General features: G+C 39.8%; 1 protein-coding gene across 1 annotated transcript in view; it reads right to left on the bottom strand.

Moving 5' to 3' along the window:
- Positions 1 to 2,373: 2,373 nt before the first annotated feature.
- The window catches only part of LOC124553991 (zinc finger protein 99-like), an 82,853-nt gene continuing 61,479 nt past the window's right edge, over positions 2,374 to 23,747 (bottom strand). The window contains exon 4 of the mRNA XM_047128015.1: positions 2,374 to 3,631. Coding sequence (XP_046983971.1) covers positions 2,386 to 3,631 — 1,246 coding nt within the window. The 3' untranslated portion in view covers positions 2,374 to 2,385. The remainder of the gene's footprint in view (positions 3,632 to 23,747) is intronic.

The raw sequence follows: 23,747 nt of genomic DNA, 5'->3' as shown, positions 1-23,747 counted from the left end.
AATAATAAATAATAAAAATAAAAAATTAACAAAAATATTTAATAAAAATGCATCTGGATGTCCTATCATGAGAAAGATGGAATAAATGTAATCTCTACAAAGTGTAGTAAAACAGAACAGTGCCAATCACTTAATTATAACCAACCCCAGTTGTTACACATATGATGGAACATGTACTAAACCACTTTCACCAATAACAAATAGGGAATCAAAAATAAAAACAATCGTTCTAAAATTAAAAAATGAAGCACAAGTATACATTTCCCAAAACGTCATGTTTATTTACACAAATTAAGAAAAAATATCCAGAATGGAAACATCTTTGAATATAACACTAGACATATTTAGTACTCACGTTCTCAGCTCTCCCAAGTGTTGTTCTTGCATGTACTTTACACAGTATTAAACGCTTAACAAACAATTAAGAGCTTTGGTGCATAACACTTATCTACAATATCTCTGAATTATGTACAGAGATTTGTGAAACAAAAAATTTCACAAAAAAAATATAGCTATTGTGCACTGGTGTAAATGGTAACCAAGCACAATGATTTTGTTAGATTACACATTTTCCCATCTGACCCATTTACATGAAGATGCATTGATGAGCAAAAATATCATGAACACTGCCTGTGAGGAGAATGAATGCCATGTTGTACACTAATGATGCAGTAAGCAGATTACAAGTATAGCAGATCAGAGATTAAGAATGAATTGTTCTACCAATTAGATAGGTTGTGAACATGTAAATCCAATGACATAAGTGACTTTAGCAAAGGACAGGTTACAGTGGTATTGCAGTTGGGAACTAGCACCTCAAAAGTGGTGAAGCTGGTTGGCTGGACCTATGCTACTGTTGTGAACATCCAAAGAGAGTGGTTGAAAGGTGATAAATCCATAACCTTATGAAAAGATGTAACACATCTATACCTCATTACAAATCTTGGAGATCAGAGGCTTGTCTGCTCTGTAAAGCTGGAAACGTGGCAATATGAGACATATCTAATAACAGAAAATAATGCTGGAGAGGCCATACACATTTTAAAACACACAATTCAGTGTACATTTTTGAACATAGGGCTCCACAACATATGGTCTCTGTATGTTTCCATACTAAGCCACCAAATTTTTCAATTGCAACTGCATTGCGCAAGGGATCATTGATGCTGGAATGAAGGTCAATGGTAATGTCAACTGCCAACTGTCAGGACGAGTGACATTTCTTGTTACACCAGGTGAGATGCACAGCAGATCTCTTGAGAAAATGTACATTAGTTAAATAATGCCATAATCACGTTTCTCCAGTGTTGAGTTTCCTAGCCTTTGTGATGGAAGTGCCATGGATATATTTTTGATAACATTATTTCTAAAGTGCAGTTACAAGTACTACATAATGACTATGTCTGGAATATTAAGCAGCAAGTCATCACATTTCCTTGGCCTTATACTGAATATTGCATTGTACTTATGATTACTGACGAAGGTAAGGATTTATCACAATTCACAATCTTCTTGTCTAAAGATCGATAGGAAAGAGCAGCAGTGTTAATGACAAAAACAGATTTGATTCATGTTTCTGGAGTATTTAGTAATACAAGTTCTTGACATCACAATCTGTAGATATGGATTTTTATATAGTAACATTATCTTATACCACTCTACAGTACACATCATTGCACTTTTTTTTCCACAATTCTACCACATTTTAATGTTATTTCACAGGAACTGCAATTTATTGTCCCCTGTTACATCCATTACTTTATAGGCCTTGAGGGCACAAACCAGGAAAACCTATTTGTGTAAACCAACACTTACTTGTAGTTTCTTTCTGATGTGAATTAATGCATGTGTCTTGAGAGTACCCAATTTAGTGAAACTTTCGTCACAGACATAACATTTGTGAGGTCCCCTTCAAATGTGTTCTAATGCATGTGTCTTGAGATCGCCTGACATAGCAAATGATTTCCCACTAATCTCACATCTGTGAGGTTACTGTCTAATGTGAATTAATGCATGTGTTTTAAGAATGCTGGATACAGCAAAAGATTTCCCATAAATCTCACATTTGTGAGGTTGCTCTCCAATGTGAATTAATCGTGGGCCTTGAGATTGCCTGCCATAGCAAAAGACTTCTCACAAATATCGCATTCGTGGGATTTCTTTCCAGTGTGAATTAATGTGTGCCTCTTGAGAGCATTCAACAAAGCAAAGGATTTCCCACAAATATTACATTTGTAAGGTTTCTTCCCAGTGTGAATTAATACATGTTTCTTGAGATAACTTGACAAAGCAAAACATCTCCCACAAATCTCACATTTGTGAGGTTTGTTTCCAGTGTGAATTAATTTCAGAGTCTTCAAATTACCTGACTGGGCAAACGATTTCTCACAAATCACACATTTGCCAGGTTTCTTTCCAGTGTGATTTAATGTGTTTCTTGAGATAGCCTGACCTAGCAAAAGATTTGCCACAAATCTCACATTTGTGAGGTTTGTTTCCAGTGTGAATTAATTCGTGTCTCTTGAGATTGCTGGACCTAGCAAAACATCTCCCACAACTCTTACATTTGTGAGGTTTCTTCCCAGAGTGAATTAAAATGTGAGTCTCGAGATAAACTGCCCTAGCAAAAGAGTTCCCACAAATCTCACATTTGTGAGGTTTCTTTCCAGTGTGAATTAAGTTGTGAATCTTGAGACTCCCTGACTGGGCAAACGATTTGTCACAAATCACACATTTGTGAGGTTTGTTTCCAGTGTGAATTAATTCGTGTCTCTTGAGATTGCTCGACCTAGCAAAACATCTCCCACAAATCTTACACTTGTGAGGTTTCTTTCCAGTGCGAATTAATTCCTCTGTCTTGAGATGACCTGACTGAGAAAACGATTCCCCACGAATCTCACATTTGTGGGGTTTCTTTCCAGTGTCAAGTAATTTCTCTCTCTTGGGATGACCTGACCTACCAGACAATCTGCCACAAATACCACATTTGTCTGTACTGTTTGCAGTAAGTAGATCACCCTGGGCCCTGACATTAACAGCTGTAGACGAAGTTCCATAGTCACTTATTTTGTCAGCATCATTTCCCATAGGTGTGTTACACATGTCATTAGAGGACTTCTTTGAAGGTTTCCAAGTTTCCTTGTATGAAGACCTCACATTGCGTTCTGTAACAGAAACTTCTGGCAAACTATCCAAAAGGATACTGCTTTGATGCTCATCACTATAGCCATATTTTTCATGGATGCCAGCAGTTAAGACGTGATAATTCTCACTCATTCTCAGATGTTTTTTCAAACTAAATTTACTGTCAAATATCTCACAACACCACTTACAAACATACAAAGGTGGTTGCATGCCATCAGTGTGCATAAACACATGCTTTATGAGTCTGTATTTTGAAGGAAAGCCCTGTTGGCAGAAATTACAGCTATATACATGTAATTCCTTTTCCCTCGCACTACAGTCATATTGGGTAGCAACTGAGCATTCTTTATCAACAGTCACATCTCCTGTATGCGTACCAAACTCGTGTGTTGACTTCTCCATATCAATCACAAATTCATCCTGGACCAGTCGATGGTGACACGTTTCTTCACATATGCCACACCTCCCACCAGTACTCTGAGTCAATCTGAAGAGTGAGGAGCAGAATGTTACATGTTGATATATATATATAACAAAGAAACAATATTTGAATGTCCATAAATCCAGTACTATAGGGCACAAGTCATAAAAGTGCATAAGAAATTATATATTTACTGTTAGCAATTTAAAATTATAATATTCCACCAGAAGGAAAGAACTGATGAGGTAAAAATGGTTTAAAACGAAAATAACCAGAGGAAATTCAATAATGATTAATCTGAGACACTGTCACTTTGATTTGAAATTTTTAGATCAGAATTAAAATAATGGCATGTGTTACAATCTTTTTAAAATACATTGCTACACGTTAATAGTCTACACAAATTTATTAAATTTATCAAAATATGTATCACTTACATGTTATAATTCAAAATACTTAAGTTCAAGGCATTTAAGATTTAAATCAGAGAAATAATTTTTAAATGTTCCTCTTCCATTATCTTAGCTCGTTAAGTGCCTTTTCTTTGTTTTGCAGACACTTTCACCTCTGGCAATGTAATATTTATTTCACCTAGTAAACAGTTTTTTTTTATTCCCAGTGATTCAAGAACTAGTGCAAGCTTTAATATTTTGATTAGGTATCTAGTATGAATGTTAATTAGGTGGATAATGACTGTTCATGAACAAGAACATTGTCACAGGAATCAAGGGGGAAAAATTGCAAACTGATGAATGAATGTACACTTGCAGATGGTTTCAATCTAAGACTGCGTTTTTGGCACTGCAACTTATATGAAGCCTTGAACAAATGGAAATACTGTCTGAAAGGATGGAAATGGTTGTAAATTTTCCAGTACATTTGCAGTGAGCCTTTTTTAAAAGTTCTACATCTTCCCAACATCTGGTCATCTGGCATTGCAGAACACCATTGACTGAAGGACACACATATTAATGGCCACATCATCACCCATTAAACACTGCAGGCTGACACTTCATACTGAGTGGCAGTGATAACAGCTGATGCATGAGCTACCCCTGTACTATCTGGGTCCCATTATTCCACCTGCAGTTAAACCCTGTCCCACAGATCAAAATTGTGATGTCTTTCTGGTCCCCAGTATGTGGAACATGTTGGAAATAGAAGATTACAGATACTGAAAGCGTGCCTGCTCCAGTGTTTTCTTTTGTTCTGACTGTAACTTTTCACTTTTTTGCAATGTGTTGGGTATATAGTTTTGTTTGGCATGGGTCTGGTAAATTTCGAGTGTTTATAAACTTGTAATTGGGATCACATGATTTTTTAACGTAACTGAGATCATGGTGTGTGTCAGATTCTAGAAGTTGACAACTTAATCACTAAATCTTGTTATTTCTTTTTAACTCAATTAGATACAACATAGGAAAGTGAAGTAACTGAATATTAATAATGAAGAAAGAAATCGGAAAAAATATGCAAGTAAAGTTTCAAACAAATACCTTTCTGTTTCTCAAAGTACTAGAAATGAAACCTACAATTAAAATTTTATGCTATGCCAGTCAACCGTAAACAAACCAGAATAATGAAGAGAATTTGTGGAAAAGTTAAACAATAAATAAATTTTGATGTTAGTTATTTATCAATTGTTTTAGAGACCTCCATGTAAGAATTGTGTAGGTACTGGGTACTTGTGCCAAATCCTTAATCTTTACTGCACAACAATTTTTGTTGCAGGTACATTCATACACAATTCATGCAGTGTCAATGGAAGTGCAAATATATTTTATCGACACACATACCACACCCTGGACAATAACACTGCTAATGGTTTAGACCACATATGTTATAAACGTTGGCACTACAGCTGTTACCTCTACTTTATTCCTTCGTTGTCTCGATTCTCAAACCAAAGAGCTGTCATTATGAACAAAAACTCTTTCTTACATTGTATCTATCTACTCTGGTACCCCTCCATCCAACAACTAGTAAGGTCGGGGGATTAATAGGACATCTCGCCACCTTTACTTGGTCTTTCGACTGAAGCTGGTAGCGAAGTCCCACTGCATATACACTCCTGGAAATGGAAAAAAGAACACATTGACACCGGTGTGTCAGACCCACCATACTTGCTCCGGACACTGCGAGAGGGCTGTACAAGCAATGATCACACGCACGGCACAGCGGACACACCAGGAACCGCAGTGTTGGCCGTCGAATGGCGCTAGCTGCGCAGCATTTGTGCACCGCCGCCGTCAGTGTCGGCCAGTTTGCCGTGGCATACGGAGCTCCATCGCAGTCTTTAACACTGGTAGCATGCCGCGACAGCGTGGACATGAACCGTATGTGCAGTTGACGGACTTTGAGCGAGGGCGTATAGTGGGCATGCGGGAGGCCGGGTGGACGTACTGCCGAATTGCTCAACACGTGGGGCGTGAGGTCTCCACAGTACATCGATGTTGTTGCCAGTGGTCGGCAGAGGGTGCACGTGCCCGTCGACCTGGGACCGGACCACAGCAATGCACGGATGCATGCCAAGACTGTAGGATCCTACGCAGTGCCGTAGGGGACCGCACCGCCACTTCCCAGCAAATGAGGGACACTGTTGCTCCTGGGGTATCGGCGAGGACCATTCGCAACTGTCTCCATGAAGCTGGGCTACGGTCCCGCACACCGTTAGGCCGTCTTCCGCTCACGCCCCAACATCGTGCAGCCTACCTCCAGTGGTGTCACGACAGGCGTGAATGGAGGGACGAATGGAGACGTGTCGTCTTCAGGGATGAGAGTCGCTTCTGCCTTGGCACCAATTATGGTCGTATGCGTGTTTGGCGCCGTGCAGGTGAGCGCCACAATCAGGACTGCATACGACCGAGGCACACAGGGCCAACACCCGGCATCATGGTGTGGGGAGCGATCTCCTACACTGGCCGTACACCACTGGTGATCATCGAGGGGACACTGAATAGTGCACGGTACATCCAAACCGTCATCGAACCCATCATTCTACCATTCCTAGACCGGCAAGGGAACTTGCTGTTCCAACAGGACAATGCACGTCCGCATGTATCCCGTGCCACCCAACGTGCTCTAGAAGGTGTAAGTCAACTACCCTGGCCAGTAAGATCTGCAGATCTGTCCCCCATTGAGCATGTTTGGGACTGGATGAAGCGTCGTCTCACGCAGTCTGCACGTCCAGCACGAACGCTGGTCCAACTGAGGCGCGAGGTGGAAATGGCATAGCAAGCCGTTCCACAGGACTACATCCAGCATCTCTACCGTCGTCTCCATGGGAGAATAGCAGCCTGCATTGCTGCGAAAGGTGGATATACACTGTACTAGTGCCGACATTGTGCATGCTCTGTTGCCTGTTTCTATGTGCCTGTGGTTCTGTCAGTGTGATCATGTGATGTATCTGACCCTAGGAATGTGTCAATAAAGTTTCCCCTTCCTGGGACAATGAATTCACGGTGTTCTTATTTCAATTTCCAGGAGTGTATATAAGCTAGTATTACAATGGGGTCACCACTCCCAAAGACTACCAACCCCCCTCAATAATCAATATTAGTTTAAGTACGGTTCTTTTAGTCTCAGAACTCATGGACGATGATGTTTGGTTTGTGGGGCACTCAACTGCACGGTCTTCAGCACCTGTACGAAGTCCTACTTTTTACACATTCTATTTTTTTACACAGTCAAAGGTAGCCACTGTCACAGATGATGATGATGATGATGATGATGATGATGATGAAGAAATGATGAGGACAATGCAAATACCCAGTCAGTGGGCAGAGAAAGTCGCCAACGCGACCAGGAATCAATCCTGGGAACCCATGATCTAGAAGCAGCAATGCCAGCTACTAGACCATGACTGCGGACAGAACTCATTGAGAATAATAAGTCTGTTCAGGCTGGTTTGAATGGTTAGAGAGACGTGGCACACACTGCATATTGTAAAAAACACTGGCAGCAGTCACCATAGTTATTACATTGTAATAACAATAAACGCACACTGTTGATAAAAACCCCTACTGAGTAGCAATCATAGAACGAGTGTGGTATCTCTGCAAGACATCATAGCAACTTTATTATGACTCTGCTGAGGACAAAATTGTCTGAACAGCACCCTGTTTTCATGACAAGAAGTCGATCTGGGGCGTTTCAAGTGATTATAATTAACTGACAGTGTTCTGGGTGCTGCAGTGTGGGCTCTATACTTTGCAGGATGCTGTAACATTGTAGGGTGTTCAGTAACTGGTGTCCTCACCAAGTACACTGAAAAATAATTTTTCAATTTCCGCCACCAGGTGAAAATATGGCGCTGTAAGCGGTGAGAATGAGGTATCAGTGCAGGGGGAAAAAAAAGAGGAGAAACGATCAGACCAATGATAATGATGGTTCTGATATGTTTATTAGGATATGATCAGAAGTTACATGTTCAAAATGGTCTACTGAATTTACAAAATGCTGGTCTATGACATGACATGGTTAACAGTTGCCTACAGCATATCCAGTTTAATAAGGTTGATTGTCATCATATGATATCCTTCTCATCAGGAGTATCTGGATACACCCCCAAAAGATCTTTCACATATCCCAACATCCACATGTCACATCAGTTTAGGTCAGGGGATCTCGAAGGCCACATATCTTTAAACTACATAGATAAAACGTGGATGATACCGAAGGTTTCATGAAACCAATCGTTCACTCAACAACTGACATATCATGCCACCCCATCTCACATCAAAATAATGTCACAGACACTATTATGTTCTTGAAATGATGGAATCTCGTCGCATAACAAGGTCTTAATAAGGTTCAGATGTGACTTGTGAAATCACACCACACTGTCACATAAGCTGAGTGGAGTGGATGTTCCTGCGCAAGATTTGGGAGGACAACCCCATATGTGACAGTTCTGTGTATTCACAGCCCCATGCAGAGTAAAATATGCCTTGCCCACCCTAAGAATATTCCCCAGCAAAAGGTCACTCATTTCCATGCATGCCGAAAATGAAAGCAAAGTCACAGCGTTGTATCCTATCATGGGTTTCTTTAGTCATGGGCTTTCTTTAGCAACACATTCTGAGCCTTATAGAGATACTAGTGTAAAATGTGCCACAAAATGTTTTGAACTGTTGATTGAGGTGAGGCACAGTCAGAGGCAGAGGCAGAGTGTGAGTGTGAGTACTCTAGCACTCACTGCAGAATTTGAGCCATCTGCTGCATGGTCAGTTGTACTAAAAGCAACTTGAGCAACCACTGTGAGTGTCTGCTGCACCACTCAATTCACCTATTTCTTCAAATTTCTTGATTGTATTCTTCAACACATTTATTTCAATAATATTCCTCCAATGCAGTGCCGCTGGTCTGATAAAAAAAGTGTACCACTAGTGCACAGTGTTTCTTATCAATAGCCACTTCATTGCATATGGAAGGCTTAAACCTTAACTAGGGGGTATACTTTGGCAAGAAAAAATTTCCCAGATTTCCCAATTAGAAACGCGCTTTCTAGGCTGAAAAACTTTTTACTGGATGGAAGTACATTCTTCCTTGTCAAAAGACGGTATCATTTCCCTAGGAGCTGTAAACCTTATCAATCCCTCGAATGGTTATGGATTTATAAACCTGTGCATAACTTCCTGGCACTTTATGAATCTCAACCTAGCAAAAATCAAAGCATTTTTGAAAGATCTTTGATGCACGGAAACATGTACACTACATATTTTTGTATCACGTAAGTATAAACACAAATTCCATCAATAACATTACGCTAGCTTCCAAAGCACTGAAATCATGATTGTGGCGTGCTTTTGCCAGCCAAGCATTGCTCTTGTCACATGATCTCGCCAAAGATGGCACAAATATTCAGAGCATAGGCAATGATGTAGTCAGCCAATGACAACATAAATGTTAAGATGTACAAACATACAAACGGAAGAAGTTAATGATTTAAATTAATATACATCAGTACAACTACAGGAGAAGCTTAGTGTTGATATATAATATTGACTTTTCAAAAGTTTTTGCTGTTTTTTTTTTTTTCGAGGTGTGGTTAGGCAGGACCATAGGAACACCAGCTTCAATTTTAGCAGCTTTATATTTCTGACAAGCACGATTATAAATGTCACTGATGTGCACTGGACACTTCGTGGGTCACATGGCTGTTTACATGTTCTGTACACCACTGACTTTTCCCATAGTACAGATTGTTACATGTGAAATCGCTCAAGGACTTACTTCAGTCTTGTTTTTGAAAAGGCAACTATACTTTATGCCAGCATTAATGCATAATCTGTAATCAATGAAAGAACTATAATAATTATGAGACACTAAACTCGAAACTTGGTCATTTTTTGTATGTATTATCTTTTCAACATATATGAAATGCAAGTGTGCCACCAAAATTTAAAATTATGGCATAAATTGCTGGTATTTTGGGGCCATATTTTTCAACATTGCTGGTCCTAAGCGTTAAGTCTTGAATGGGAATATAATGCTCCATGATTTAAGGAAGTCATCACACAGTCTGACACGCATCATCATCTTACATTTACGTTGAAAGGAACACTTCTGAAACCTACATTCGCGATATTTCACCATCTTCTGTTAGAAATGTAAGCAGCTGTGATGTCACTAATCAAAATCAGCCCAAGAATGAGACATACTCAAAGCAGTTTGCGGTTAGAAAATACTGCAGAATTTTTAACATCGATGTCGGCAGATGCCTGTGTGTGCACTCGTTTTGTTGTTTTGAATGGCGCATTTTCTTTGCAACAAAATTTTCTGTGCAACAAAATATTTCTTTTGGTGATATTCCCTCGTTTCTGTTTTATTGCTGCAGTATTACACTGCAATGGCGGGATAATGTAATTTTTTTATTAGTGTATCAGGTCTTTGCAATCAGAATTACAAAAATTTAACTGAAAGATAAAATAATAAATTACTGGAATTCTGAAACATCCCTAATCCGGATCTGAGCAGATCCGAGTCCTTTTTGTGTGGCTATATTAAAGACAACGCCAGCCCGGCTGGTTCCCCTTATTCCGCCTCAGTTACACTATGTCGGCGATTGCTGTGCAAACAAGCTCTCCACTTATGCATACACCACCATTACACTACCACGAAAACATAGGGGTTACAGTCATCTGGTGCGAGACGTTCCCTGGGGGTCCACCGGGGGTCGAACCGCACAATAACCCTGGGTTCGGTGTGGGGTGGCAGAGGGGTGGACTGTCGTAGTTGTCGTGGGGTTGTGGACCACTGCAGCTGCAGTGGGGATGGAGCCTCTCTGTCTTTCCTAGGTCCCCAGTTAATGTACAATACAATATTAAAGACACGGTGTACAGCAGTAACCCCAAAACCATTACTGAGCTGAAAACCGACATTGAGGGGGTCATCGACGACATTGATGTTCTGACACTTCAGTGGGTATTGCAGAATTATGCACTCTGGTTGTACCACAGCATCGCCAATGTTGGCAGGCATATCAAACATGTCATAATCTAAATCAGAATATCTGTAGAAAAGTTTACATGTGGAATAAAGTGTGTAAACGCTGTAGTTTGTAACTAATTTACGATTTTTTCATACAGTTTAATAATTGTCACCTTGTATCTTTGCTAAGTGACAGACTGGGCACTGGACTAAGTGCGCCATATCCATCACTGCTACCTGTGTTTTGACTGAGCAATTCAGTTACAAATGTTGGTGTGGCTTTCTGCCCTAGTTGAGAGTGAGGTTATTATTTCCTTTGTCATAATTCATAGGAAGTTGAAATCACTGAATGTTCATCATCCTTTCCCCACAGTATCTCCCTGATATCCTTTACACACTGATTCTTTCATGGAAACAATTTGTGATAAAGAGAAAAATTAAGGGACCACACATTGAAACTTTCCGCATTTGGTGAGGTTTGTATACTGGAGAGTGTACGTCATCCGCGTGTACACACACACACACACACACACACACACACACACACACACACACACACACACACACACACACACACACACACACTTTAGAACCTTTTACTTTAAATATCTAATTAAGTGTACAGTCCCTGCCTGGTTTCATGATATTACACTACATTACATTACACTACATTAAATTACATTAATACTCGTTCCCCAGATCATGAATATGACATTTTGCCATGTGGAGCTTGTGAGTTTAACTTTAGGTTTCTTTACACAACGAATATTTTCTATTTACAATCACTATTTTGTAATTAAAAATTCATGTGCTGAGTAGACGATGCCATCATTCATAAATTCTTTTGATTTATTTTTAGATACTAGTTGGCTATCTGTCAGACTTTTAATGCTACCTGGTAAACGACCAAACAATTTTGGGGGAGCACAATTCATCTCTTCCTGTGCCACAGTCAGATTTAGCCCACTGCACTTTTCTGTTATCTTTGAGCCGGCCGCAGTGGTCTCGCGGTTCTAGGCGCGCAGTCCGGAACCGTGCGACTGCTACGGTCGCAGGTTCGAATCCTGCCTCGGGCATGGATGTGTGTGATGTCCTTAGGTAAGTTAGGTTTAAGTAGTTCTACGTTCTAGGGGATTGATGACCACAGCAGTTGAGTCCCATAGTGCTCAGAGCCATTTGAACCATTTTTTTTGTTATCTTTGAACTGTGGTTCATCATTAATAACAAATTCCATAAGTTAATGTACATATTGTAAATGTACTGCTGATACCTCCAATTCCCTAAGTATCTGCAAGGTGATCTTGGGTGCTCTCCACCTATTATTCTGATTATGCACTTTTGTACAATGAATACTTTTTCTCTTAATGATGAGTTAATTTACTGATATGTTTGTCACCAAAATTTGCATCTTCATGAATGTAGAGTGCCAAGTCATTAACATATATTAAGAAAAATTTGGGGAACAAAACGAACACTGTGGGACATTGTTCTTGATACCTCCCCAGTTAGAGGACCACTGACTTTACTGTTAATTTCTACCTTCTGGATTCTTCCATTTAAATACGAATTAAACCGTTAGTGCATGTCCAACTCACAACAGGCTTTCAGTTCTCTGCGGAAAGTGCTATCAGTTCCATGCGAGCTTTTACTTTGAGCGAATTTATTATTTTCCTAATTTCAGTTGAGGTGGGTTGAATTTCAATTCTATCAAATTGCATAGATACTGCTTCTTCCATGTACATCCTATTATTTCCTAATAAACACCTGGATCCTATTTTCTTTACACCATTTACAAAATGATTATTGAAATTACTTCTGGTTTTTGTTAAACTTTTCATTGAGTTTGACAGAAATACAGTCTTCCTGTGATTTCGACTGTCCTGTTTCCTTTCTAGCAATATCCCAAACTGTTTTATTATCAGAGGTGCGAATCTGAGACATTATGCACACAATTCTTGACTTTTTAATACCTTTTCTTAATACAGTGCAACAGTTTTTTAAATACTTTGCTCTTTCTGGATAATTATCCTTCTGGCTGTAAAATAAATTTCCATTTTCTGCATACAACATATTCTTATCTGTTTACTAAGTCACAGCTTTTTAGATTGTTTCTTACGATCACGTTTTGTTTGTTTCCTTAGGGAAATTATTTTCGCATTAAATTTGAAATTGGCATCAGGTTCGCTGTAAATCTTATCCCATTCTCTTGCTAGCTCTTATCAAATATATGCTTCTGTCCAGTGTGCACACTGACAGTGACTGTCAAAAAATCTGCAAAGCCATGTCAACAGCAGCATGAATTAAGCAAAGCATTATGACCTTGTCTGTCTGGTACTTACTGCTTATAATGCTATTCGAAAGGCACCCGTGGTGGAAATGACACTGCGGCGAAGGTATGAGCTTAGAGATATGCACTAAGTCAAAATAGGCCAAAGAGTGCTTGTTGGCATTCAAAAAATGGAGGGAAGATGGGGGCTGTGAAAACTGGCATAACCCTCTCAACCACCACTTGTCGCTCTATGATGTAGAGCAGCACAAACTTTATGCAAGGAAGCAATCTTGTTCCCTTTCACAAGTTACGTGTGACAAGTTTTGCAAGCCCAGTGCATACATGATGTAGGGTCATTGCGCACGGGTTTAACAAAGCAGGATGACCATGTGATAATGGGTGGAACAGGAACCAATATTGACATCGATCAAGTTTACAATACTGAGTATGACCTGTTAAAATAGCATCTACAACGAATCGTACAGATGCGGGCTTGGTTGCTGCTTTCATGTGGGCGGGGGGGGGGGGGGGAGGGAGAGAGAGAGAGAGAGAGAGAGAGAGAGAGAGAGAGAGAGAGAGAGAGAGAGAGAGAGAGAGAGAGAGAGGCGACAGGGAGGGGGACAGAGAGAAGACAGTAATGGAGCTAGGGCCTGAGGAGCACAGGATGAAAAGGGGATATTTCAGCGGACGTTGGAGGAGGCAGGAAGGTCATGTCATTGTTTTCCTTCCATGAGCTTCTGCTGATTGTACATGTAGCAGCTCCTGTTCCAAGTGCCCTCTGCTCTGCATTCACAGGGTCAAAATTCCGCTCAGTTGAGATGCATGTCATTTTTCACTGATATCAGCGTTAGCATCCAGCCATGAACACAACCACACCCATGGCCACTGCTCCAGCAACTTACAGAAGCACACACTGCCCTGTTCTTACATCTCTGAGCCCATCATGTCATATCACATTACTACAACTAATATGAATTAAGTGTTGCGTACGTTTGAATTGTTTAAAATGCCTGTCCATACAACGAACGTTTAAGTACTGATGTACCTGCAACTCTTATTACGTTTCGTTACTATTGTGTCAGTAGTGGGTGGTACTTTCTTTTTTAAATATCTATGTACAACTCTCTCACAGCATTTGCATCTTGATAATAACTGATGAAGACGTCTACTATGTATTATACACAGTTAATACACTTTTTGGCCATGGCATGCTGTAATCGGAGTGGTGGTGATGAAGATACTGAAGCAACTTGCTGCTGCTGCTGTGGTATTCCAGAAAATGAAATGAAGGTACAGTTGGTAAATATGTGAAGAGCAACTGGCTTTGAGACAGTTAGCCACACCACCTAAACGTCCTAAGCCAACGAGCATAGACATATGTAAGATGACGATGATGGCTGATGATCTATATCTACATTAGTACTCTGCAATTCACAATTAATGGCCTGGCAGAGGGTCATGGAACTCTCATTTAATCTACTTCTCTACCATTCCACTCTCACTGCGTGCAGGGAAAACGAACATGTACATCTTTCCATGTGAGCTCTGATTTTTCGTACTTTACTATGATGATAATTTCTCCCTACGTAGATGGGCACCAATAAAATACCACACTGATGACAAAATTCGTGTGAGATTTCACGAAAAAGTCTTGCTGTAGTGAAAAACGCCTGTTTTTTACCACAACCCCAGTTCATGTAGCATATCTATAGCACTGTCTACTTTATTTCGCGATAATACAAAACGAGCTGCTGTCCTCTGAATTTCTTTGATGTGCCCTATCACACTGTAATACTCCACAAGAGCAGAGACAAGCAGTTTCTCTAGTTGACCTGTTACATTTTCCAAGTGGTCTGCCAAGGAATCAGTCTTCGGTTTGCTTTCTCCAGATCATTATCTACATGAATGTTATGATTTTATTTATTCGTGAGTGTAATTCCTATGTATTTAGTTCAGTTCACAGCTTTTAGGTTTGCATGATTTATCTTGTGAACGAAATTTAGCACATTCCTTTCAGTACTCATGTGGTTGACTTCATAACTCATTATTTATAGTCAACTGCTATTTTTCATATCATACCGATATCTTTATCACTTCACAATTCGTTTTGATCATCTGATGACTTTACAATAAGGTAAATGACAGTATAATCTGCAAATTATCGAAGAGAGCTGCTCAGATTGTTTCCTAAATCGTGTATGTAGGTCAGAGACAAGAGAGGGCCTGTAACACTTACTTGAGAAACGTCAGATATTACTTCGATGGCTTTCTGTCAGTTATTACGAACTGTGACCTTTCTGGTACAAAATCACGAATCAATGCACACAACTAGGGTGCTACTCCAGGGGCACACAATGTAATCGAAAGTCACTTGTGAGGAATTTAGCCAAAAGCCTTCTGTAAACCAAAAAATAAGGAATCCATGTAATGTCATTTGTCCAAATCAGCCATTACTTTTCGAGAATACAGAGCTTGTTATGTTTCACAAGAATTATGGTTGTGTTGGCTGTTTGTCAATAAATGATGTCTTCAAGGTAATTCATAATGTTCAAACAGATAATATTTTCCAAAAACCTATTCCAAAGCGACTTTAGTGGAATATGTCGGCATTTCATCGGATTACTCCCATTTCCTTTCTGGGTTCTGGTGTAATTTGTGTAAATATCCTGTCTTCGGGTACCTATCTTTCTGCAGTTGAAGAGTTGTATATGACTGCTAAGTATAGAGCTATTGTATCAGCATATTCTGATAGGAATTTGAATGGTGTACAATCTGGACCAGAGGCATTGCTTTTCTTAAGCGTTTTAAGCTGCTCCACTACGTTTAGGATACCCACTTCTAAGTTACTCATGTAGGCAGTTATTCTTTATCAGAATTTTGGAATACTTACTTTGCTTTTCCTGTGAAGGAATTTAGGAAATTCGCCTTCACTAACTCGTTTTAGTAGCACTGTCGTCAGTTACATTACCATTGTTATCACGCAGTGAAGGTATTAATGCATCATGTCAGCTGTATACTTTACATACAACCAGAATTTCTTCGGGTTTTCATCCATATTACGAGACAGAGTGTCGTTCTGGAAACTATTAAAAGGCTCTCATTGAAATTCGAGATAAATTTTGAGCTTCTGTGAAACTTCGCCATATTTGTGGTTTTTGCATTCTTTTAAATTTGGCATGTGTATTTCATTGCTTCTGCACCAAAGGGCTGACTTGTTTCGTGTCAGCACCACCTCTTAATTTCACACTTATCTCTCAGTTATTACTTATCTTACTTTAAACAAGATCTGGACTATGTTTAGAAAGATTTATCTGGAGGAGTGGAAACTGTCTCTTTGGAATGTGTCAAGCGAATTTTTATCTGCTTTTTCAAGGGCATAAATTTTGTGTTTATTTTAGTTAGTTTCGATGTTACAGTGTTCACTCTTGTGAACTCTTCATGGCTACAGAACACTGCGGTCACTAATCCCTTTATCTGTTATGCTCCCTGTTTGGTCAGGGTTATTAAGATATCAATGATGTTTTCGCAACCATTTACACTTCAAGTGGTCTCCTGAACTCATTGTTCGAAATAGTTTTCAGAAAGGCCATTCAGAACGGTTTCTAACGACGTTTTATGCCTACCACTGACATTAAACATTTATTTCGCCAATATATCGAGGGTAGACTGAAATCCCCACTAACTATAATTGTACGATTGGCATACCTATTTGAAACGACAAGTTTTCTTTGAACTCTTCACCAACTGTTTCATCGAAGTCAGAGCGTCGGCAAAGGGAACTTATTAATTTACTCCAGTCGGTAGGTGTAAGCTCGACCCGTACTAATCATAATGTGTTGGCTTTCAGTCAGCATCTTCATCTTCATTAGTTAAAACGTCTGGCCTCAGAGGCTGTGGTCGATCTGTGAAACTACTTCTTCATGACATTTCATTGCCAACTGCAGGCAACAATTTCCGAGGTGAGTCAACGACTGGCAACCAGGCCGTGCAGGTCCCAACATTGCCTGTCCATGACTGATTTCCAGTATGATAATGAGTTCCACGAACAAACATGAGGCATGGCCACGGGCATTCCTCTGAGTCCAGCTGTTGATAATCTTTTCATGGAATTTTTTGAACAGGTGCTGCAGTCTGGCAGTAAAACCCCTTTAAAGTGGTATCGGTATGTGGATGAGACTTCTGTGATATGGAATCACAGTGAAGAGAACTGTATGGTTTCTTGGTGTATCTGAATAGTATTAATCCAAAGATACAATTTGCTATAGAGGAACAGAGAAATGGACAACTAAATTTTTTGGATGTATCAGTAATTAAACAGGCAGATGGGAGTCTAGGGCAGAAAGTGTATAGAAATGAAACACACACCGACCATTACCTTCATAAGGATTTGAACCATCATCCCAGGCTGAAGAGAGGTGTTATTAGAACACTGGTGGAGAGAGATAGTGAGATCTGTGAGCCAGTATTTGCAAGATGATCTAAATCATTTGCGAATGACTTAAGAAAAATGGATATGCTGACAACGAGATATATCAAGCACTTCATCCCAGAAGGAAAGTGTGTGACAACATTCAGCAAGAACAACTGTCAGCTGGAAAAGTTTTTGTTCGATTTATTTATTAATATATACTACGAACCGTATTGGGAAAGTTCTGGCCAAGTTTCTAGTTGAAAGAGTCTTTAGATCCACAAAGAAGATTAGTGAGTGGAAACATAGGCTTCTGAGGCCGTCGTCACAGCCAATAAAATTCTTTTGGGTTTGAGGCCGCATTGTCAATTATAAAATTTTGTAGTTGACAATGCGACCTCGAACCCAGAAGAATTTTACTGACCAAGATTAGTCAGTGCTTAAGATCGGCGAAAGACGCACGACACCTCTTAAGCAACTCCTGAGGTGTATGAAATTCCGTGTGGCTGTGGGAAGGTTTATATTGGAGCAAAGATAAGAAGTGTCGATACCTGCTAAACTGAACACAAAACTGTCAAATGGGATGTACCGACAAATTAGCTGAAGTAGAACAAGTTTTTAAAGATGGTGATCATGAAATAAAATTTAGTGAGACAAGAGTATTCGCCAGAACACCAATTATTTTGCAGGTATGTATACGAAAGCTATAGAAATTCAGGACCACCACAATAATTTCAACAGAATAAAGGAAGGCTTAAAGTTAGACAGGATATGGTGGTCCACTTTGTTCCAACGATGTGACGATCGATTACATTCAATCCAGAATAATGACGTTAGTCAGAGGTAGACTTACAGTCGGCCCCATGTGACGTATGGTGATGCCCTCTATATAAATGGGATCTCCACGACCTGGCTGCTATCATTGACTCACCTCCGAAGATGTTGCCCGCAGTTGGCTACGAAACATCAGGAAGAAGTTGTTTTACAGATAGACCACAGCCTCTCAGCCCGTAACTTTTAATTGATCACCTGTACTACCTCACAGGAACTATCCATTTAAATTTCACTACAAGGTAAACTACTTCGAATAGCAATTAACACTACACCACCAACTGTATTTCAACTATTCTTTGTGAACATGGTTAGGTCTCTTGAAAAATTTCAGCTGAACTTATTTCCATACATTTATTGTGGTTGTACTACCCTCTTTCGGTGTTTTACTTGCATCCTTTGAAACTGAAGACATTTCTGCACTTACCTGAGACACTCTAACCTAAAAAAAGACCAGACTCCTCTACACATTCCCCATACTTGTGGAACTGCTTCCTTTGTATAGTTGACTCCTGACCCACTTAGCAGAATCATAAATTCACCACCTTTTGGCGCTAGGCGATGTATCTGCAACGTACACAGTTGCAGAACAGTCTGGGACTGATTCAGACCTTCACTCCACTCTGCACCAAAGAACCACTTTCAGTTCTGCCCATGATGCTACAGATGGTGAGCTCCACCTTCATCTCACAAGCAAGACTGGCAGTCTTTACTAGTTAGTCGCCTGAAACCAGAGACAACTTCTTCCAATCCGATGTGGCACATATTGTTAGCACCAACGTGAGCCACCACCTACAGATGGCTATGCCATGCTTTTTATGGCATCCAGAAGCACCCATTTCTTATCTGTAAATACACCTGCCAGTATGCACACGGAATGCACAATGGATTTCTTCCCCTCATATGCAGTCTTATCTCTAAAAAGTGCCATTATACACTTAACATCAGAGCTTTCAATTACCAATAATACTACTCTCTTAGAATGCCCAGTCTTGCATGCTGACAGGACTCCTCTCGAACATGGCAAGTGACTTCATCTGGCTCATGAATTTCATTAGCCATAGAAAGCACCCAAATCTGTTCATCAGACGAAACAAGCAGGCTCTCCAAACGGCACCGTGGAAATTCTTTCACTGCCACCCACATGCAGGAATGACTTCCCACTCAACCACAAGTGAGAAGTCAATCTCAGAGTGGGCTGTGTCCAAGGTGACTGCAACAGTGGACCAATTGGTGGACAACACTGCCTGGAGCTGTGAGCGAAGAACCACCAACTTGATTCTCATCTCAACACAACAATTACTATATCTGTCCATACCAGAACTGTCATAGTAAATACACGGACATATACAGAATATAGGAGTTGAAGGTAAGGAACGTTGACAAAATTTAAAACAAGTCGCTTCTTACAAAAACATGTGTCAGCTCACAGTACTCTGATGTGCTACTGCTGTTACTATGAGAGCTACCACTGGATTGGGTGATTTAAGTGCTGCAAGTAACACAAAACAAATGGGTGATGCAATGTAGACAGTGGTTCCATGTACTACACAGTTAATAAAGCATATAAATGTGTCTGATAAATACACAAATGTGAACAAAATAAGGGATCTGAAGCTAAATAACAATAATAAAATAATACAATGATATTAATAATAAAATAATATATAATTACAACAGTAGTAGATGTCACGAAAATATAGTTACAGCAATTGATAAATAGCTTGCTCGCTTGTGACAAACATCAAAGGATAACGATGTCAAGCCATGTATCAGAAGTCCCTACTGTGAGCCTGTTCAAGTATTAATGCTGATGAACAGAGAAAATGAGCAAATAATCTTCTAACTAACAATATGTGCTTTCGTTGCAGCAAAGGTGAAGATGTTGCAGCAGCAGGCATCAACATAATGTTGTTCGATCAAACCTACTGTTTGAATACCAGTGGGTGTAAGCATGTTATTGTCAGTGTAATATCGAATAGGGATTTCTTGAAAACCATCGATTTAGTGATGACAAAGTAATATTCGACTTGGATGAATGACACTGACCATGCAATGTGTCAAAGCAGATTTCAGCATTGTTCCACAGAAAAGTTTGCTCTCCCCTGATGTTACTGAGTCATCATATGATCTCTATAGGGGATTCAGTTGGTACAGTTAAAATATTTAATAACAGACGGAGCACACATCTACAACAGCAGATTTTTAACATTTTAATGAAATGCGATACAGGATAAGCTAGGGTGTGGGCAAAGATGGCAGTCACATATCCTCCAATTCAATGGCACATTGTGCAGTAATCTACTTTTGATAGCTTGCCAAACTATCCACTCATTGGAAACTACCATAGCTCCACTCCATGATGCATTCTGTGCATTGATGGAAGTGGAAATGTATTATTCAACATTACCAGATGTGCGCACTGAATTACGATCTAAAATAAGTTTGTTGGTATACCCAGCTGTAAGGAAGAGTTTATAAAACCCCTCTATTTCAATGTAAATAAACAATTACCACCATAACCAAGTGGACAAAATAGTCTCACCACAAGGGTCTTTAAATGATTGGTCCTGCAATGATGAAGGTAGAAACCAGAAGAACATTACTTCCATTGGGGCTTCATGCTGCAGATCATAATTTAGTTATTACACTGTTGACATTCTGTATGAGTCCACTTAGAGCATGTATATATTTTTCAAAAATTCTGTTTCAGTCAAAATATCAGCTACTGCAGGAGATTTTGCATGGAGTTAAGGCACTAACATACTACCGGCAAACTACCGGCAAACTACTGCCGGCATACTACCGGCTACCGGAACTACCGGCAAAAGCGATGATATTCCACCGCCAGAAAATGTAAAACCAAACAGCACATTCTTATTTGTTAACATCTCAGTGGAAAATCAGGATATCTGCAGATATTTCTGCTTTGATTGCCACATGCAAGTCAATATATTTTATTTCATTGAGACATAGTTAAGCGTACCACAGCTGTTGGTCTGAACTTCTGAACAGGACAATCTGAATTTAAAGCATATTTTCCAAGCATGTGTAGGAGCTCACATGTCACTCAATGAATTCGTTATATGTGAGGACTGCCAGAGTAACTCTCAGTATAGCTTGCTGGTTACAGATAAAACTAGTAAATTGAATGAGGGTCAATAGAAACAAAACTTCAACAAGTTTCTTCAGAAAGGCAATGCACCAAAACGTGCCTGTGTCAGTATATTGTACACTATGTGCAAATTTGCGCATGTGCTGCACAAACATTCAGAGGACGCAAAGCAAGTGCGTTTGACCAAAAAATGGAGCCAATCAACACTAAATTAATGGAACTGAAGGTCTTGTTAAGGGAGGTGCTACAAATGATGTGTTGTTGAATGCTTGAATACAGCAATGTGAACTGTGTGTCAATCAGAAATTAAAGAAGTCAATGCAAAACTAACGTATATGTGGAACAACAATGTGATAGCTAAGACACTTCACTCCCATCTCCACCAATTGTCTCAAAGTATATGGAAGTTGTAAATTTTCAAAAATGGCTTAGTATACAGCAGCATGTTGGCGAAAAAGTGTAATGTTAAAAACTGAGGTGCGGATGGCAATTTGACAGGAGTTACTTTTGTGAAGGTTAGGTCAACTGCAACGAGACGAGCATCTCTCAAACAATTAGCCAGTGTGGAGATGCTGACATCAGAGAACATCATATACAGTGCCGCTATGTGTGGGAAATACAGGAGTTATGCTGACTGATGGTGGGGCTTATAAACCAAACTGCACTTTCCAGCCGGCCGAAGTGGCCGTGCGGTTAAAGGCGCTGCAGTCTGGAACCGCAAGACCGCTACGGTCGCAGGTTCGAATCCTGCCTCGGGCATGGATGTTTGTGATGTCCTTAGGTTAGTTAGGTTTAACTAGTTCTAAGTTCTAGGGGACTAATGACCTCAGCAGTTGAGTCCCATAGTGCTCAGAGCCATTTTGCACTTTCCAGTGTGACACCAACGTGAATTATCTTTCCTGACTTTAAACTGCACGCAAGAATGAAGAGCAACGCCATGGCCTGGCTACTGGGACACATTGCCTATGCTATTTTTGAGATACAACAGACTCACGCCATGCACCGACAGGCTGAAAGAGCTGTCAGGGACTATGGATAAAAGCAGAAAGAGGAGGAGTAATGCTGAGTTAAGACAGAACATATGGGGGTCATCAGGGCAAAACCATATTTGTTAGGTAAGCACTCAATATGCTTAACCAAGAAGGCAATAAGAATAGAGAACAAGTAATTTCAAAGATTGCCTAGGTTGTTACAGTTAATAATTTCGAAAATGTCAAATGTTAAAAATATACCCTGAAACTCTAAAAACATGTGGTCCAATATTATGCATGACCAATGCATGTAAAACCCCAAAAGGATGAACGGAAGTCTCAGAGCGAGAAATAGAGCAATAGCAGCTCTACATAATGCAGGTAAAATAGTCGAAGTTCAGCCTGAGACACTGAACAATCCACCTCTAGTAACTAAATGAAATCATAGCTCGATTATGACTGCTTACAGCTTCAGCTGGTAAAGAGAATGCAGATCACATGAACAAAATATTATCGATCTTACCTGAGCTTAGAAAAATATACATCGTCGAGTAATTGAGGAGAGAGTTGTTCATGAGCTTTACAGACCTGCATGCAGAATATTTCTGATAATACGAGGAATGGATTATGTATGGCAGGCTGATCTCAAATACACAAGACTACTAACAATCAAATAATGGTTTCTCAGGGTCACAGACACATTCCAATTTCGCTTGGGCCTTACCTTTGAAAGGAAAGATAGGGAAGGAGGTTTGAGAGGTTTCTGAACAATTGTTGCACACAGGATTAATCGACTGTCCAACAACCTTGAGAAATGATGGAAGCGAATTTTACGACAGGCAGTTCAAAACAGAATTGGAATGATGTGGGATAAATCACTATTCAACATTCTCCCATTTGGAAGCTAGTATTGCCAATTGGTTGAACTGAACAATTAAAAACCGAATGTGGAAGCAACTGGTCTTCAACATATGTGCAAATGGCTGAACATATAGCCACAAATTATTGACAAGTATAATCACATTATTCACCACAGAATTAAGAACAAACCTACTGATGTCACAAATGAATTACGGGAAAGCTTTGAACCTAATATTTTCCTCATAGAGCTGGTCATAAGATGTCGAGGGAACAGGACTTTGATTAAATGGGGTAGT

This window comes from Schistocerca americana, chromosome 11 (assembly GCF_021461395.2).
Source record: "Schistocerca americana isolate TAMUIC-IGC-003095 chromosome 11, iqSchAmer2.1, whole genome shotgun sequence".
NCBI lineage: Eukaryota > Metazoa > Arthropoda > Insecta > Orthoptera > Acrididae > Schistocerca > Schistocerca americana.
The sequence above is the reverse complement of the archived record's forward strand: the minus strand, read 5'-3'. Positions and strand labels throughout refer to the sequence as shown.